The 16,879-nt window shown below is 47.1% G+C and overlaps 1 protein-coding gene across 1 annotated transcript in view; it reads right to left on the reverse strand.

The window, feature by feature from the left end:
* NUP210 (nucleoporin 210) overlaps positions 1–16,879 on the reverse strand; it is a 125,904-nt gene that overhangs the window by 19,878 nt on the left and 89,147 nt on the right. Inside the window, exons 29-30 of the mRNA XM_030568114.1 lie at positions 6,916–7,007; positions 3,274–3,448 (exon numbers count right to left, since the gene is read on the reverse strand). Coding sequence (XP_030423974.1) covers positions 3,274–3,448; positions 6,916–7,007 — 267 coding nt within the window. The remainder of the gene's footprint in view (positions 1–3,273; positions 3,449–6,915; positions 7,008–16,879) is intronic.

Genomic DNA, 16,879 nt, shown 5'->3' on the forward strand with positions numbered 1-16,879 from the left:
AGACACAGATATGTGAAGAGTTCTTTATGAATCACACATATTTTTAGTCTGGACATTACAACAGAATTGAGAGATGGAGCATTTAATTTCAGACAGGATTTATTATGTTTCATAAAGTCCTTGCAAAGCATCTCCTGCTCGTATAGCACCAGGAGCGGAGAAGCAATAATGACATGTAACAAATGCACAAAATTACAGAGACAATGTGTTTATCCTGTAAAACAAAACCAGAAAACTCAACAGATACACAACTCAACTAATAACCTGCAGGCTTCTCCCCAGGCAAGGTGGATATACAAAGATTATACAGTCCCAAAGATCAGCCCCTGGGTGAGTGGTGCATGAGCTACATATAAACCAGGGATGAGATTCTAACATCTGCTTCAGTACCTCTACCCCAGGCATAAAGGGACTCTAAAAGCCCAAGATCTGGCAGGGGGAAGATTTCCCCCAGTGCAGGAACAGTGGAAGACAGCTGTAAGGCTGCCCTCCAATGGCCACCTCTCAAGACCTGCTATAGGGGGGTGTGGCTCCAGCACTGTGGAGATTATGGGCAGCCAGGGAGAGGCTGCTGCAATTCAGACAGCTCCCTTGGGTTGTGTCTATTATATTGGTGCTGCAGGAGTTGCCCAGGACTAAGCCACTTTAGCTACATAACTTCCACTGGGCTGCGAGTTCTGTATTGCATCTCTAAGAGGCACAGCACAGAATCTCAGTCAGGACATTCAAAGGGAATGCCCATGTTGCAGAAGGGATCAGGCCACTCTGAAATAAACTGTCCTATGGCTTGACTGCTTGGGCCTACCTTGCATCTGTTAAGACCAGATTGGTCAGCAAGCTGCATTCTGCTGGTTTAATGGCTCCCTGCCCAAGAAAAACAGAATGGGTTTGCAATCCCTGCTCCCATTCTTCAAGCTGTTTAAAGAAACAAGCGTTTGTGCAAAAATAAAGACAATTTTTGCAGCAACACTTACCTGCAGGGAATCGTTCTTACGATGATGAATTCACAAATGTTTTGTTGTGGAAATGTAGTTCCACTATTAATTAATAAAAGGAAAACCTGTTTGACTTATCTAGGCAAGCTATCAAAAGTAAAGGGACAATGTGAGTTTTCTCTGATACAGCTTTTGGAAAATAAACAATGGAAGGATAAAGGAAGAAAAAAAAAAACTTCAACTGTATAAAGAACAGTACTTTAAATGCCTCCCTCAAGGATACTTTTCTTCTGAGCCAAGAGGCTCAGATAACAGAGTTTTACATTTTATCTCAAAATGTACATGTCAAAACTTGAAAAGGAAAGAACGGCTTTGGCCTCAAGGAAACTGCATCTTTGGTGAGTCTGAAAACTGTAGCTAAAATATCAGTATGTACAGCTGTCTGCTCCACTAGCTGATGTAATAAGCTAAAACATCAGTGCATAAGGCCATCTGCCCAACTAACTGATGTAACAAGATAACAAAAATGCCATTTCCATGAGAGACTTTCAAGCCTGTTTTACTTAACAGTCTCAAAACACGGTCTGCAAGAGACAACTGCTAAATCTAATATTGATGAAAGCAGCTATTTATTTTTTAAGAACATCTCAGCTTTCTGAATATTTCTAGCATTAATGTTTTGATGTTTGGGTTGACTAGAGCCCAGACGGCATGTGAGCAAGTGCTGAGTTTACCTCCTCACAAAGCTCTGGTATAGTACATCACTCCTTACTTTCATTGCCTCCTGCTGTTTCAGTAATACAGCCTCTCCTGAGCAAAGACTGCCAAAATACTCAGATTGGTATATACAGCTAGACAGAGGAAGGAAGGTCCAGTGATTAGAGGATTAGCCTACTGTGACTCAGGAGACCGGGGTTCATGTCCTGCTCTGCCTCCCTTTGTGATCTTGGACAAGTCACCTGGTTTCTCTGTGCCTCAATTCCCCATTTGTAAAATGCGGCTAATATAATTTTTCTACTTCATAGGGACATTGTGAGGACAAAGACAGCCAAGATATGAGGTGTTCAGATGGCAACAGGGCCAAATAAGTACCTAAGATAAGTAGACAGGTCACGGCAGAAGCTGTATGGATGTGAAATAAAAAGACAGCCCCTACCCCAAAGAGCTTACAGTCTTAAATCCTCAGTCCTGCAGTTTGCTGGTTCCATGAACAGACAGAATGAATAAATGACTGGAGAGAGCGTGGCTCCACCACCCCAACATGCAGGCCAGGGTATCTGATCCAGCTCCCAAGAAAATCAACAGGAGTCTTTTCCGTGGTTATAACGAACACTGGATCAGGACCCAGCAGAGTCTAGGCTAAGTACTAGGGAGGGGGAAGCAAGCTATGGCCTGAGGGATGTGGAAAGTACTCATACACTCTTCCGTATTACTTTGGTTTAGACTGTGCAGGACATACAGATGAGCCATCAGTGCCCAAAGTGGTGAAACAGAAACATGCATGATTATACCCAAGCAGAAGTCCATGTAATTTAATAATGATAATCATATGAAAGAGCATTAATCAGGGTGACAATTTAATAATCCCTTCGCTGCTGGTTCCTACTATAACTTTTGTGCCTTCTCTGAAGTGAAGGCACTTCCGAGAACTTTAGCACTACAAGCAACATGCACCAACATTGGACAAGCTTCTTGCCCAGCTTACTAAGTACATTGGACAGCAGCTAAATTTGAACCTGAGGGTAGTCACTCTCCTGTTTTGATTCCCTGTAGAAAGAGTCTGTTAAGAGCTACAGTACTTGGAAGCTGAAGATAGATAATGAGATTTCTGCACAACACAGACATGCTGAAAATTCAAACACCATTGTTAGTCACCTTGTAGCTGACACTGTATTAATCACTCTAGCTGGCTTTATCCCTTTCCTCTCCTTGAGACATGAACCACCTATGATAGATGTCAGTAGCTACAGAGTATCAAATGTGTCTAAAAGAAAACATTTCTGAAGAGATTTTTTTTTAGGACAATATTTTTCTAGCTTACACGTGTACATGCAATCCACAGGCACATTTTTGGTGAACTGTGCTACAGATGAGAATTCTCTGATGTGAGGAGATGCACATTTTAAAACTTCATTACGCCACCAAACTGGTACTCCAACACCTTGTTAAAAAGAACACTGAACTGTCCATTTAGCTGTGCATTTTATACTTCGCAGAATTTAAAGGCGAAATTAACTTTACTCAGTTGGTGTCATAGGAGCGTATGTTTTTAACGGATGGAACAGCATTAGCCTTAATTGTATTCTGACCCTAGTGAAGATAAAGAGAAAAATACTACCTTAACAGCAACTACAATGGTCTGGTTGATTCCAAATGGCTCCTGGGAAATTATTTCAATTGTTGATGATCCTATCAAGGACCCCGAGTTCAGAAAGCCTCTCTCATCAATCTGTACAACGGGAACTTTATTGGGCCCATCCAGGACATGGTAACTCAGGGAAGCTACTCTGTCCCTTGATAAAGCAAAAACAGAAAGCTTTAAAAAACAAAATCTACATTTACAACCAGATTTATTTAAAGCAAGCGTAAACTAGTGCTATTGATATGTGCATTTACCGTGTTTTTGCTATAAAGCCACAAAGTGCTGTAATCTAATCTAAGATTCAACTGTTCAGATCCTGATTCAAGCCTTCCTGGAAGAAGTCTTATCTATGCTTGGGCACATATTAAAATCCACTTGCTGTCCACTACCTTACAGTGTCATAATTCACTGATGTGAACTTCATTCAGAATATTAGTGTATAAGGGTACAGCATGTGGCTTTCACAGACATTTTCCGTCATCAGTATTCAGTAGCAGATTAGTCTACCAGGGTCAACACCGGTATTAAAGATAAAGATAAAGACAGGAACATGACTAAGTAGTTCTCATTAGTTTCCTGGAAATTGTTTGTACACAAGGTTAATTTTTGGAATAAAACACTCCATGGTATTAGCATATTAATAAGTAAAGTGAGCAAACGTATAAACTCTAATTAGCAGGCATTCTGACTCATTGGATATTTTAAAGAACCACTTACACATGTTCTACCATACATATAAACAACCTTCTCTTCTCTCTCCCCACTCCCATGCACTTTCCCATTCAGCTGAGAATACAGCATTTTCCTTCTGTGGAACCCAACACGGAAACTGTATCCCGATGGCCCTTCATGGCTGGTCAAATAGTGAAGGTGCCAGGCTGGATTACACCACAGGATAAACTGTTTCTGGTGGCATTGTGACAAATATGGCAACTTCCAGCACTCTCCTTGAAAGGCCTTAGTTTGTGTGTTATTGTGGGCTGGGATTGTATGTAACCTCTCTCGGGGAGATGTGACAGATATTGCAACCCCACAGAGCATCTTTAGGGTCCATTGTTTTAAATGAATGGTTTGTGTATGATTATGTCATTCTTCACGCAGAAGGACTACCACAACTCCTCTAGGAGCTGAAGCTGTGAGCGGTGATTAAAGGGAATCAGCCTGGTTGCTATATCTCCCTCCTCAGCCCCTCCCCGAGGTATCACTTTCCAGAGAGGCTTACATATACGAGTTCAAACTAGATTCTCCTGAGGCCAACAGACAAAAGGACTTTTGGATAAACAGCCTGAGTTTAAACTGACTCAAAGCCTTCTTTCTGATTCAGTCAACAGTCAGAACTTTCTGTCCAAGGGGAGCCTCGATATTTGCAGAAGAGTTGGAAAGACTTGATCTAGTATGGCCCCCTAAGACTGATGGATGAACTGTGGTAAGCTTTTAGCATGTCTGTAGGTTCTTTTATTGTTTTTATATGTCTACTCTGTAACGTTTTCACTTTAAGAATAAATGTGCTTGCTTAGAAAGAGCTGTGTGGTAACATGTACCTGCGGTCAATTTCGCTGTTCAAAGCCTTTGGCAAGAAAGCCAAGCACAGACGCTGGCCTGGTTCGGCAGTTTCGTTTGCTGGCAATATCCTTGTGTAAGGAAGGAACAGTGGAGTCTGGAAAACTCCCAGTCAGGAGGAAGGAGAGAGATGAGGGTCTCTACCCAAAAGAGATGAAGGCTGAGGAGTCAGGAGCCTAGATAAGATTCCTTTGGGGGACCACGAGGGGAGAATACATGTGCAGTTGCCCTGAACTGTGACAGGAATATCCCAGGATAGTGGGAATGGTCTGACCATTGTGGGACGTGTACAGTGAAAAGGAGCATGCAAATTATTCTCCATTGGTTGGGCCCTCAACTGCTCAGAGTAATCACAAAAAGCCTTAAGAGGAGAGGCCAGGGAGCCATAAGGATTATTTTAATTTATTGACCATACCAAGTGTGCCAGACCATTTCCAGAACAAGACACACCGTCCTTGCCCCGATAACTTATAGGCTAAATGGCAGATTATGATACTCTTGCTCACTTTATGTCATGAGGAGTCTCATCTCCAATAGTGCTATATGTTGAGTAAGGTACTATTCAGTATGAGCAAGGATATGAGGTTTAGAAACAATACGCTAGGTGTCAGAAATAGCACCACAGCTGATAATATGAGAGTAACAGAGGGAAGCTTGGGGAGGGAAAACAAGGATTACAATTAAACTCATGGGATTGTTCAAGTATGTTAGCTCTGCTGGGGTTTTTTGGGGTGGAGTGGAGGAGATCCTTTATTGCATGGTGTTTACAGCACCAGGACTGGATTTTGATTAATGTATTCACCATTAAGACACATGAATGAATTCAATGCATCATGCCTCAGGCAGCCAAAGGATGATGCAGCCAATGGAGACATAGTCAAATTTTAAAGCTTTCCTCCCCTGGAGAAAGCAGTGGTGCAAACACCATTTGTCCTGACCCCATGGGTAAAACCCCTGTGGAAAGTAGCTGCCCCTTTCTAGCACTGGGCTTGAAATTTTCAGCCACTAAGACAAACTATATCAAGCCTGAAATAAGTTTAAAGAACAATTCTTTGAAAAGTGACAATATAAAAATGGCACCTCCTTATTTAGCAGATCCATTCCCTGACTTTGGCAGGAAAAATGTTTCTGCTTTTTTCAATCCCAATAGCTCTGTATAGCCAGTGTTAGCAATTGGGAGTGAAAGCAGGTTTCTTTTCAGACTCACAAGCCATCATGAGAGCTATTAACTAAGTTCCAAATGGCAAAATCCTGTCCTGCTGTCTCCACCCCCTACCCACCCCCAGTTACACCTCTGTAATCCTATTGAAGACAGAGTTACAGATATGTAACCAAGACCAGAGTTTTACTAGTGATAATACATGAACCAGACTTGCAGATCAAGCCTGGCTGGGACAAAAAAATAGCCTTTTCTTAGTTGTACTCTGTACAAACTAGAGCTGGAAATCATTAAGAAATAATACATCTGGAATGACAAGACATTTTTTACACTGCTACTTCTCAAAATACAATCATTTTAAGTAACCGTGACATGTAAAAAAATCTCAAGAGACAAAAATAAATATTTATTATTTTTAAGAAACAAAATGCAGATTTTACTATGGTGACATGAAAGTTCAGTAAATAAAAACATTACCAAAAATCAGTGGATTTAAGTTGTGATCTTTAGGTAAAACACTTTCTGGTCTCACAATCTAGTCTCAGCCTCTCAGTCAGAAGAACATCAAGGAGCTGGTTTTCAGAAGTGCTGAGTACCCACAACTCAAGTTAAAGTCATCTACAGATTCTCAGCACCTCTTAAAACCAAGACCTAAAAGTTCTCAGACCTATACAACTGTGTAGGTATAGCTTTCTAACTAAGGAAAGACAAGCACAAGATTGGATAGAAAACAAACGTAGAGATAAAGATAAATCCTTCAATATAAGAATGTACAGGGAGACTTGGTTTTTTTTTTAACGAAACAGACAAAAAAAAGTTATTTTAAATATCAAGAATTATAATTTACAGCTACAATAAATTGCTGACACATAGGCCCACTGTAAAAAATTACTACTTACCTGTTTGTTTGAAGTTTAATAAATGAGTTAGGTGACATTAAGATTTGCTCTGCATCTACTTGTGGAGTAACTAGAAGTAGTTTATCAAATACCTGGAAAATAAAAATTAGCCTTGTTTATTTCTACGAGCGACTAGCTACTGAAGAACATTTACTTCTATTTATTTCTCCTCTTCCAAAACAAAATTAAGAAAAGGAACACAAAAGAGGGACATAAGAACAACTGTTTTGAGCTTCGTAGTGATAATCCCTTAACTATATTTTAATATACAGGATTAACAAGTTGTTCACTAGTTTAGGAATGATGTGAATAAATGTGAGACAGTCCAGATGAGAACAACAGAAGTGATAAAAGGTTTAGAAAATCTGACTTGAGAGGAAATGTTTTAAAAGAAACCCATGGGCATGTTTGGTCTTAAGAACAGAACGGGGGACCTGATAATAGTCCTCATGTGTTACGGTCTGTCACAAAGAGGACTGTGATCAATTGTTCTCCATGTCACCAAATGTAGGACAAGAAGTAACTCGCTTATTCTGCAGTAACAGCGATTTAGGTCAGATATTAGGAAAAACTTTCTAATTATAAGAATAGTTGATTTCTGGAACAGACTTCCAAGGAAGGTTGTGGAATTCCCATCACTGGAGGTTTTTAAGAACAGTTTGAACAAACAACTGTCAGGGATGGTCTAGCTTTACTTGGTCCTGCCTAGCAAGGGAGGCTGGATTAAATCATCTCTCAAGGTTTCTTCCAGTCCTACATTTCTAGGATTTCTATGATTCTATGTATGGCATACTGAAAAGATGTACAGTTGAAGAAAAAAATGTTATCAAGGCAAACAGAACAAATTGCAATGAAAATAAAAATCACCTTTTTAATCTGTTTAATACATAAACTCTCTGTTTCCCTTTGAAGTGGGAGATTTTTATTTATGTAGATGAGGAGAAATAATATGGCTTCTCAATTTATTGTGGATGGATTAGATCTCTGCAGAGAGTATTGTCTGCCTCTGTGTTTCCCCAGCTTTGTGTTTTAGATAAAATTCATTAGAAGGAATTTGCAATAAGGTGTTAAAAAAGTCTTTTGAAAAATTAAAATTTAAAGCAGATTTTAAATATTTCTATTATATGAAGTAGTGGAAAAATCAAAGACACACAAGATTAAATATCACATATGGAGGTTCTAACTTATGCTACATAGTATATTTTGTCCCCATTATTCTTGTAAAAAAATGCACTTCTATAAGCATATATGTTGTATTTCCCAATTGTTTCTCAGTACAAGGACATGATGTCATGCTAGAAAGTCTGTAGATGTGGAGCAATTCATTTGTAAGTTTATTGTATACACATATGCACGTGTATTATACATAAGGCTATGTTTTAGTCATGGGCATTTTTAGTAAAAGTTATGGATAGGTCACAGGTCGTAAACAAAAATTTACAGGTCTGTGACCTGTCCATGACTTTTACTAAAAATACCCACTGTGACCAAAACTTGGGCAGCGGGACAGGACTGCTGGGGGGAGGGGTAGAGGTGATCTGAGACCCCTGCTGGTACTGGGGGAAGTCTCTGCTGCCTTTTTAATGGTATTTTCATGCGATTTAGTAGCTGGAACAAGGAGAAGGAGCCAGCACCAAGTCACCAGCCAGATCTGGAGACTATCAGCAAATCCTATGGGGTCTACGGATCATAGTGTGTGAAAACTGATGGTTTTATGCAAGGGACAGGGAGCCTCAAACCATCATAGGACAAAAAGGTGAATGTATTTACAGAACAGAGTAGGATATTTATCCTAATCAGTAGTACTTGCAGCCACATGACCCAGAGAGTCCCCAGCTCTCATTAAAAATGATGAAAGCTGAGGGTGCTCAGCATTTCTGAGGAAGTGGAAGGCACTTCGCAGGGTTGGGTCTTCCTGCTTGATTAAGGTTAGCAGTATTTAGCCCTTACACAGGCAAGGGGGAAAAAAGAATCACTAAAGAGGGAAGTTGCCAATATGCTCGTTTTTGAATGATACTTTGTAGTGTTCATTACACTCAGTTTGTGGTGTTAAAGAATAAAAATGTAAGCCACTGTACAGAATAGTCATTCATTCTAAAGAGAGGAACAATTTTTTATTTTTCCATTCAACTGGTTTGCAATTTAAAGACCTTGAAATGCACCATTTGAATTTCAGGGTGCTGCTAACAATGAATATCAAGAATACAGCTAAGAAATTACAATTGACTCATGAAACTTCCAACTCTATTATCAACAACATCACTTCAATAATAAGTCTGACACTGCCCTAGACTCAAGACCTCAAATGACCTTTTAAAAAAAAAAAGGCCAGTATTAAAATATTAATAGCTTTCTACACCCATCTCCGAGATTTTAAATTTGATTATGGTGACATAATTAACCACTAAACCCATAGGCAAATAATGCCAGCCCACGATCCACAATATATGCCAAGATTTAAGAATGATAAGCATAGTAAAAGACGGTTACTCACCTTTGTAACTGTTGTTCTTCGAGATGTGTTGCTCACATCCATTCCAGTTAGGTGTGCGCGCCGCGCGTGCACGTTCGTCGGAAACTTTTTACCCTAGCAACTCCAGTGGGCCGGCAGGTCGCTCCCTGGAGTGGCGCCGCCATGGCGCCCAATATATATCCCTGCCGGCCCGCCCGCTCCTCAGTTCCTTCTTGCCGGCTACTCCGACAGTGGGGAAGGAGGGCGGGTGTGGAATGGATGTGAGCAACACATCTCGAAGAACAACAGTTACAAAGGTGAGTAACCGTCTTTTCTTCTTCGAGTGATTGCTCACATCCATTCCAGTTAGGTGACTCCCAAGCCATACCTAGGCGGTGGGGTCGGAGTGAGAAGTCGCGGCACGGAGCACTGCAGTTCCGAAGGCCGCATCCTCCCTTGACTGCTGGACCAGGGCGTAGTGGGAAGCAAAGGTGTGGACCGATGACCAGGTCGCTGCCCGACAGATTTCCTGGGTGGGCACACGGGCGAGGAAAGCCAGCGACGACGCCTGCGCCCTGGTAGAATGCGCAGTCACACGGCCCGCAGGGACATGGGCCAAGTCATAACAGGTCCTGATACAGGACGTAACCCAAGAGGATACCCTCTGGGAGGAGATAGGAAGCCCTTTCATACGGTCCGCTACCGCCACGAAAAGCTGGGGGGATTTTCGGAAGGGTTTGGTCCTCTCTATGTAGAACGCGAGAGCCCTACGGACATCCAGCGAGTGGAGCTGCTGCTCCCTGCCCGAAGAGTGAGGTTTCGGGAAAAAAACCGGGAGGAAAATCTCTTGGTTGACGTGGAAGGCTGAGACCACCTTGGGTAGAAAGGCAGGGGGTGGTCTCAGCTGCACCTTGTCTTTGTGGAAGACCGTATATGGGGGGTCTACCACAAGAGCTCGGAGCTCCGACACCCGTCTAGCTGAGGTGATAGCTACTAGAAAGGCAGTCTTCCAAGAGAGGTAAAGCAGGGAGCAAGTAGCTAACGGCTCAAAGGGGGGCCCCATGAGCCGGGACAACACCAGGTTAAGATCCCAGGTTGGAGCAGGGGGACGGACGTTAGGGAATAAACGTTCCAGCCCTTTAAGGAATCTCGACACCGTCGGGTGAGAAAAAACGGAGCGACCGTCCGCACCCGGGTGAAAGGTGGAGATAGCTGCTAGGTGGACTCGCAACGACGATAAGGCCAGACCTTGCCCTTTGAGGGACCAAACATAGTCTAAGATTTCGGTTACCGAAACTTCCATAGGGCGGAGATTTCTCTCTACGCACCAAGAGGAGAAGCGTTTCCATTTCGCCGAATATGTGGCTCTTGTGGACGGTTTCCTGCTGCTCAAGAGCACCTCTCTCACAGGCGTGGAGCAGCGCAGCTCGGAACCAGTCAGCCACGCAGGAGCCACGCCGCCAGGTGCAGCGACTGCAGGTCTGGGTGACAGAGGGTCCCGTGGTCCTGGGTAATCAGGTCCGGATGAAGGGGCAGGGGAACTGGGCCGGCTACGGCCAAGTCCAGCAGCATCGTGTACCAGTGTTGCCTGGGCCATGCTGGGGCCACCATGATCACGAGAGCCCTGTCTCTGCGCACCTTCAGGAGGACCTTGTGGACCAGAGGGAACGAGGGAAACGCATAGTACAGGTGGGTCGACCACTGGATGAGGAAGGCATCCGCTATCGAACCCGGCTCCCTGCCCTGAAAGGAGCAGAACGCTTGGCACTTCCTGTTCCCCTTGGACGCGAAGAGGTCCACCCGGGGATAACCCCACCTCCGGAAAATGGAGAGAGCGACGTCCGGGCGAAGGGACCACTCGTGTGACAGGAAGGATCTGCTCAATCGATCCGCCAGCGTGTTCCGTACTCCAGGGAGGAAAGAAGCTCTGAGGTGAATGGAGTGGGCTACGCAAAAGTCCCAGAGTCGTATCGCCTCGAGGCACAGGGAGGAGGACCTGGTGCCGCCCTGCTTGTTGATATAGTACATGGTCGTCGTGTTGTCCGTGAACACGGCGACACAACGACCCTGAAGCTGATGACAGAACGCTTGACAAGCAAGGCGGACCGCTCTCAACTCCCGCATGTTGATGTGTAGCCCCACCTCCTCCTGGGACCACAGGCCCTGTGTCCACAGGGTCCCTAGGTGGGCACCCCAGCCTAGATCTGAGGCATCCGTTGTCAGGGATACCGAGGGCTGAGAGGGGTGGAAGGGAAGACCCGCACATAATACGGACTGGTCTAGCCACCAGCCGAGAGAATCTAAGACCTTCTGGGGGATTGTGACTAGCATGTCTAACGGTTGCCTTGCCGGCCTGTAATGACTGATAAGCCACAGCTGGAGAGGCCTCATGCGGAGCCGAGCGTAGTCGGTTACAAAGGTGCAAGCCGCCATGTGGCCTAGCAGGGTTAGACATGTCCTCACTGACGTCAATGGGGCTGACCACAAACGTTGAACGATCGCCACCATGGTCTGGAACCGTTGCAGGAGCAGCGAGGCCCTGCCCACAGTGGCATCCAGGACGGCCCCGATAAATTCCACCTTCTGAGTGGGCCTCAGGGTGGACTTGTCTGCGTTTATCAAGAGGCCCAGACTTGCAAACATGCCGGTGATCACGCGGACATGGCTGTTGACTTGTTGTTCCGACGTGCCCCGAATCAACCAGTCGTCCAGATAAGGGAACACGTGGACACGGTTGCGCCGAAGATGCGCCACGACAACTGCCATGCACTTTGTAAACACCCTCGGGGCCGTGGACAGGCCAAATGGGAGGACTGCAAATTGATAATGAAGAGCCCCCACAACGAAGCGGAGAAAGCGTCTGTGGCGCGGCCAAATGGCAATGTGGAAATACGCGTCCTGCATGTCGAGGGCGGCGTACCAGTCTCCCGGATCCAGGGATGGAATAATGGTCCCCAGGGATACCATGCGGAACTTCAACTTTATGAGGTATTTGTTGAGCTCTCGCAGGTCGAGGATAGGCCTGAGGCCCCCCTTGGCCTTGGGGATCAGAAAGTAGTGGGAATAAAACCCCTTGCCTTTCTCGTTTTCCGGAACCGCCTCTATAGCTCCTTTGCTGAGGAGCGTCTGCACCTCCTGCCAAAGGAATTGCTCATGAGAGGGGTCCCTGAAGAGGGACGAGGAAGGAGGGCGGGAAGGAGGAAATGAAACAAACTGAAGGCGGTATCCCGTCTGCACCATGCTTAAGACCCAGCGGTCCGATGTTATTTGGGACCACGCCGGGAGGAAAAACGAAAGGCGGTTGGAAAACGGGGGGGAAGGATCCATAGGGGAAACTGTTACTGCGCCCTCGGGCGCACCTTCAAAATGAAGGCTTAGGTCCCGGCGGGGGCTTTGAGGAGCCTTGGTTCTGCCCCCCTTGGTTCCCCGACTGCCTGCGCCTTCCGTTCCTGCCGCGGTGCCTGTAAAGGTCCTGCCGCTGGCGGAACTGGGAAAACGGCCTGCGTTGTTGTTGCTGTTGCTGCGACCTAAAGGGTCTACGCTGCGTCACGGGGGTGTGCATCCCGAGGGACCGCATAATGACCCGGTTGTCTTTCAGACTCTTGAATCTGGGGTCTGTCTTGTCAGAAAACAGGCCCTGGCCTTCGAAAGGAAGGTCCTGTATAGTATGTTGGAGCTCCGGCGGAAGGCCGGAAACCTGCAGCCAGGAGATGCGACGCATCGTAACTCCTGACGCGAGGGTACGGGCAGCCGAGTCCACAGCGTCCAAGGAGGCTTGTAAGGCCGTGCGTGCGACCTTCTTGCCTTCGTCCAAGATGGCCGTAAACTCTTGGCGAGCATCCTGTGGCAGCAGCTCCTTAAATTTGTCCACTGCCACCCAGGAATTAAAGGCATATCTGCTCAGCAGGGCCTGCTGGTTGGAGACCCTGAGCTGCAGCGCCCCAGCCGAATACACCTTATGGCCAAGGAGGTCCATCCGCCTGGCTTCTCTGGATTTGGGGGCTGGAGCCTCCTGGCCGTGACGCTCCCTATCGTTCACTGATTGCACCACCAGTGAACCCGGAGTCGGGTGTACATGGAGATATTCGTATCCCCTAGAAGGGGCCATGTACTTCCTCTCGACGCCTTTCGCTGTCGGAGGGATGGAGGCCGGGGACTGCCAGATGGTGTTGGCATTGGCCTGGATGGTCCGTATGAAGGGCAGGGCGACCCTGGTGGGAGCATCAGAAGAGAGGATGGTTACAATTGGATCCTCTATCTCCGAGACCTCCTCTGCCTGCAGACTCAGATTTTGAGCCAATCGCCTGAGGAGGTCTTGGTGCGCCCTGAGATCCAGCGGGGGGGGACTGTTGGAGGAGGTACCCGCCACCGCCTCATCCGGGGAGGAGGATGAGGAGACCCCAGGCACGAGAGTGTCTAACTGAGGGTCTTCCTCAGCCCTCGCCTCTGCCTCAGGAGCCACAGCGGAGTCTTGCTGCTTGGACCCTTCCTCCCCTTCTGGGGAGGGAGGGGGGCGAGACAACGAGGCTTCAGGAGCCCTACGCTCCGCAGTCGCCGGCCTAGCAGGGAGCTGCTGGGGGCCCTGGGCCTGATGGTATGCCCAGGGTGTCCAGAATCCCCACTGTTGAGGGCCTTGGTCCTGCAGCGGCGGATCACCGAACAGCGCCGTCTGCCGGTCGGTGCCCAGCGCATACCCGCTGTCCGTCTGGGAGGATACGGACGGCTGTCTAGAGGGCCATGGAGGGGCCGACCCTGGATGGTAAGGGTCTGCGCGGGCCGGCACGGAGGATCGTCTCGGTGCCGGGGACCGGTGCCGGGAGTCATAACGGTGCCGGGATCTGGATCGGGACCGAGTTCTGTCGCGGTGCCGGGATCCTGATCGGTACCGGGCGCCGCTTCGGTGCCGGGACCTGCCACCGGCTCGGTGCCGGGAGGTCGACCGAGACCTGCCACCGGCTCGGTGCCGGGAGGTCGATCGGGACCGGGACCTGCCACCGGCTCGGTGCCGGGAGGTCGACCGGTGCGGCGAGTAGCGTCGGGACCTGCTCCTAGAATCGCGGTGCCGGTCTCGGCGACTGGAACCTGACCGCGATCGTCTCGATGTCGACCGGTGCCGCGAGTGCGACCGGTACCGCTGAGGGGAGCGGTGCCGGGACTGCGAGCGGCGGCGGGATCTGGAGCGCCCAAGACGTCGGGACCTGGATTGTGAACGAGATCTTCTGGGCGGTGCCGACATCATGGGCTTGCCTCTGGACACAACCCGCACCGGAGGTACCGGGGGTGGCAGCCGAGTGGGCTCAGTCAGGGCTATGAGGTCCCGAGCCGAGGCGAAGGTCTCCGATGTGGATGGGACCAGTATCTCAACCCCAGATCTCATGGGGGAGCTCGGCGGTACCGGACTCGACGGACCCGCTGGGCCCGGAGTCGACGGTGCCGGCGGCGCCGCGGCCGATGTCGAGGCCGGGCGCTCTAGCCGGGTCTGCCTGGCCGGAGTATTGGACTTCGACGGCCTTGGTTCTGACTCCGGTGCCGGAGAGGGCCGGTGCCGGGGAGTCTTCTCAGTGCCGGTGCGATCCGGTGCCGGCGCCGAGATCACGGCCTGCGAAGCCGTCGGGTCAAGTGCCGCCTCCATGAGGAGAGTCCGGAGCCTTTGATCCCTCTCCTTCTTTGTCCTTGGCTTAAAAGCCTTACAGATGCGGCACTTGTCAGATCTGTGCGATTCCCCGAGGCACTTCAGGCACGCTTCGTGGGGATCGCTGGTAGGCATGGGCTTCTTGCAGGCCGCACACTGCTTGAAGCCCGGCGAAACAGGCATGAGCCTGGCGCCGGGTGCCGGGAAGGGCCAAGCCCCCGGCGAAGAACTACTTAACAACTACTTAACTTAACTATCTACTTAACCAACTAATTAACAACTATAATGGACTAGAGATGAACGATAGATAAACGATAGAGAACTAGGAGAGCTAGGGACGTGGAGGACAGCCACGCCGCGCTCCACAGTTCCAACGACCGACACGGCGGTAAGAAGGAACTGAGGAGCGGGCGGGCCGGCAGGGATATATATTGGGCGCCATGGCGGCGCCACTCCAGGGGGCGACCTGCTGGCCCACTGGAGTTGCTAGGGTAAAAAGTTTCCGACGAACGTGCACGCACGGCGCGCACACCTAACTGGAATGGATGTGAGCAATCACTCGAAGAAGAACTTGTAGATAAAGATTGTGTTAAATCTTGCACCACCTTATGCTTTAATATGATGTAAAACATATTTCTGTAATAAGGGCAGAATCCTGCAATCACTTATGCATGTGAATAACTTTAATCATGTGGCTTTAATGGGCCTACTTAAAAGGTAATGTTAATCACATGCATATCTGCAAAAACAGGGTTGAAATGTTTTCCTGCTATAAACTGAGGAAAAAAAAATTCACAAACTGTTGCTGTTCGTAACTTATCTGTAACAATACACTGTACACATCTGAAGTATTGTCACTTAGGAGCAAAGGTGAAAATGCAAAGGCTGTAATTTTAAAGGAACTTTTAAAATTATGATTTTTAATAATAGGCAACTGCGGTGTTTACATTTTAAAACTTGGGAAGATTCAGTCTCTCTTGTCAAAAGCCAGGCACAGCTGGCTTTTCAACATAACAGCTTGTGAGGAGGGGGGTAAATGCTGGGTGTCTCATTTCTTGAATAATGTTCATTTCTCTTCACAGTGAGCCTACACATTTGACTAAATGGTACACTTCTCTAACATTTCTTCACTGGATTCTCCCCACATTTATTCCTGACTCACAGCAACAATGACTTTACTCACTGTTTCAAAAGATAATACTGAAATTTCCATCACGTTATTTTTAATATGTATTGCTCAGATCATTCCCACCTGTGGTAAAATCCAGGCGGTGGAGATGTTCTCCCCACATTGGCCCACTGAGAGCTGGATTTTGTCCCCCAAATGCCACCTTTGTGGACCCCAGGGTGGTGGAGGTGAAATTCTTTCTCTGAGTGGATCTAGTAGGCATGATATGGATCTAGGTTACTATCAAGAAAACCCTTCTAAATCTGTGTTACTGAGATCGGACCACACCGGTAAAATGGCACTGAAGACCTGAAGAAACCATTATATGACTTGCAGTAATTGTGCATCACCACTACACAAAATTAATCTATACTGTATCTTAATGGGGCCACTGATATGTAGTCTGAAAGAGCCACTTCCATAGCATGTTAAAGGCTACTTTTCCTTAATACCATAGCCAACTTCCAGTACTGCCCCATCTAAAAAGAAAATTCAACAAAATAACATTCAGACACCATCAGGGAAGGAATGCCCAACACTTAACCCCAAATTAACAGATGGGTAACTTCTCTCTTAGTAGTGGGAGATGCCACCTAAGCACCAATATCTAGAGTGGGGCTTAGACTGCAACTGCATCTTTACATCTGCATTCCTTGCTCTAAAGTATTTAATTCAGACCTGTAATATTGATTAAAACTGTAGTTTCTTGTTT

Source organism: Gopherus evgoodei, chromosome 7 (assembly GCF_007399415.2).
Source record: "Gopherus evgoodei ecotype Sinaloan lineage chromosome 7, rGopEvg1_v1.p, whole genome shotgun sequence".
Lineage (NCBI taxonomy): Eukaryota > Metazoa > Chordata > Testudines > Testudinidae > Gopherus > Gopherus evgoodei.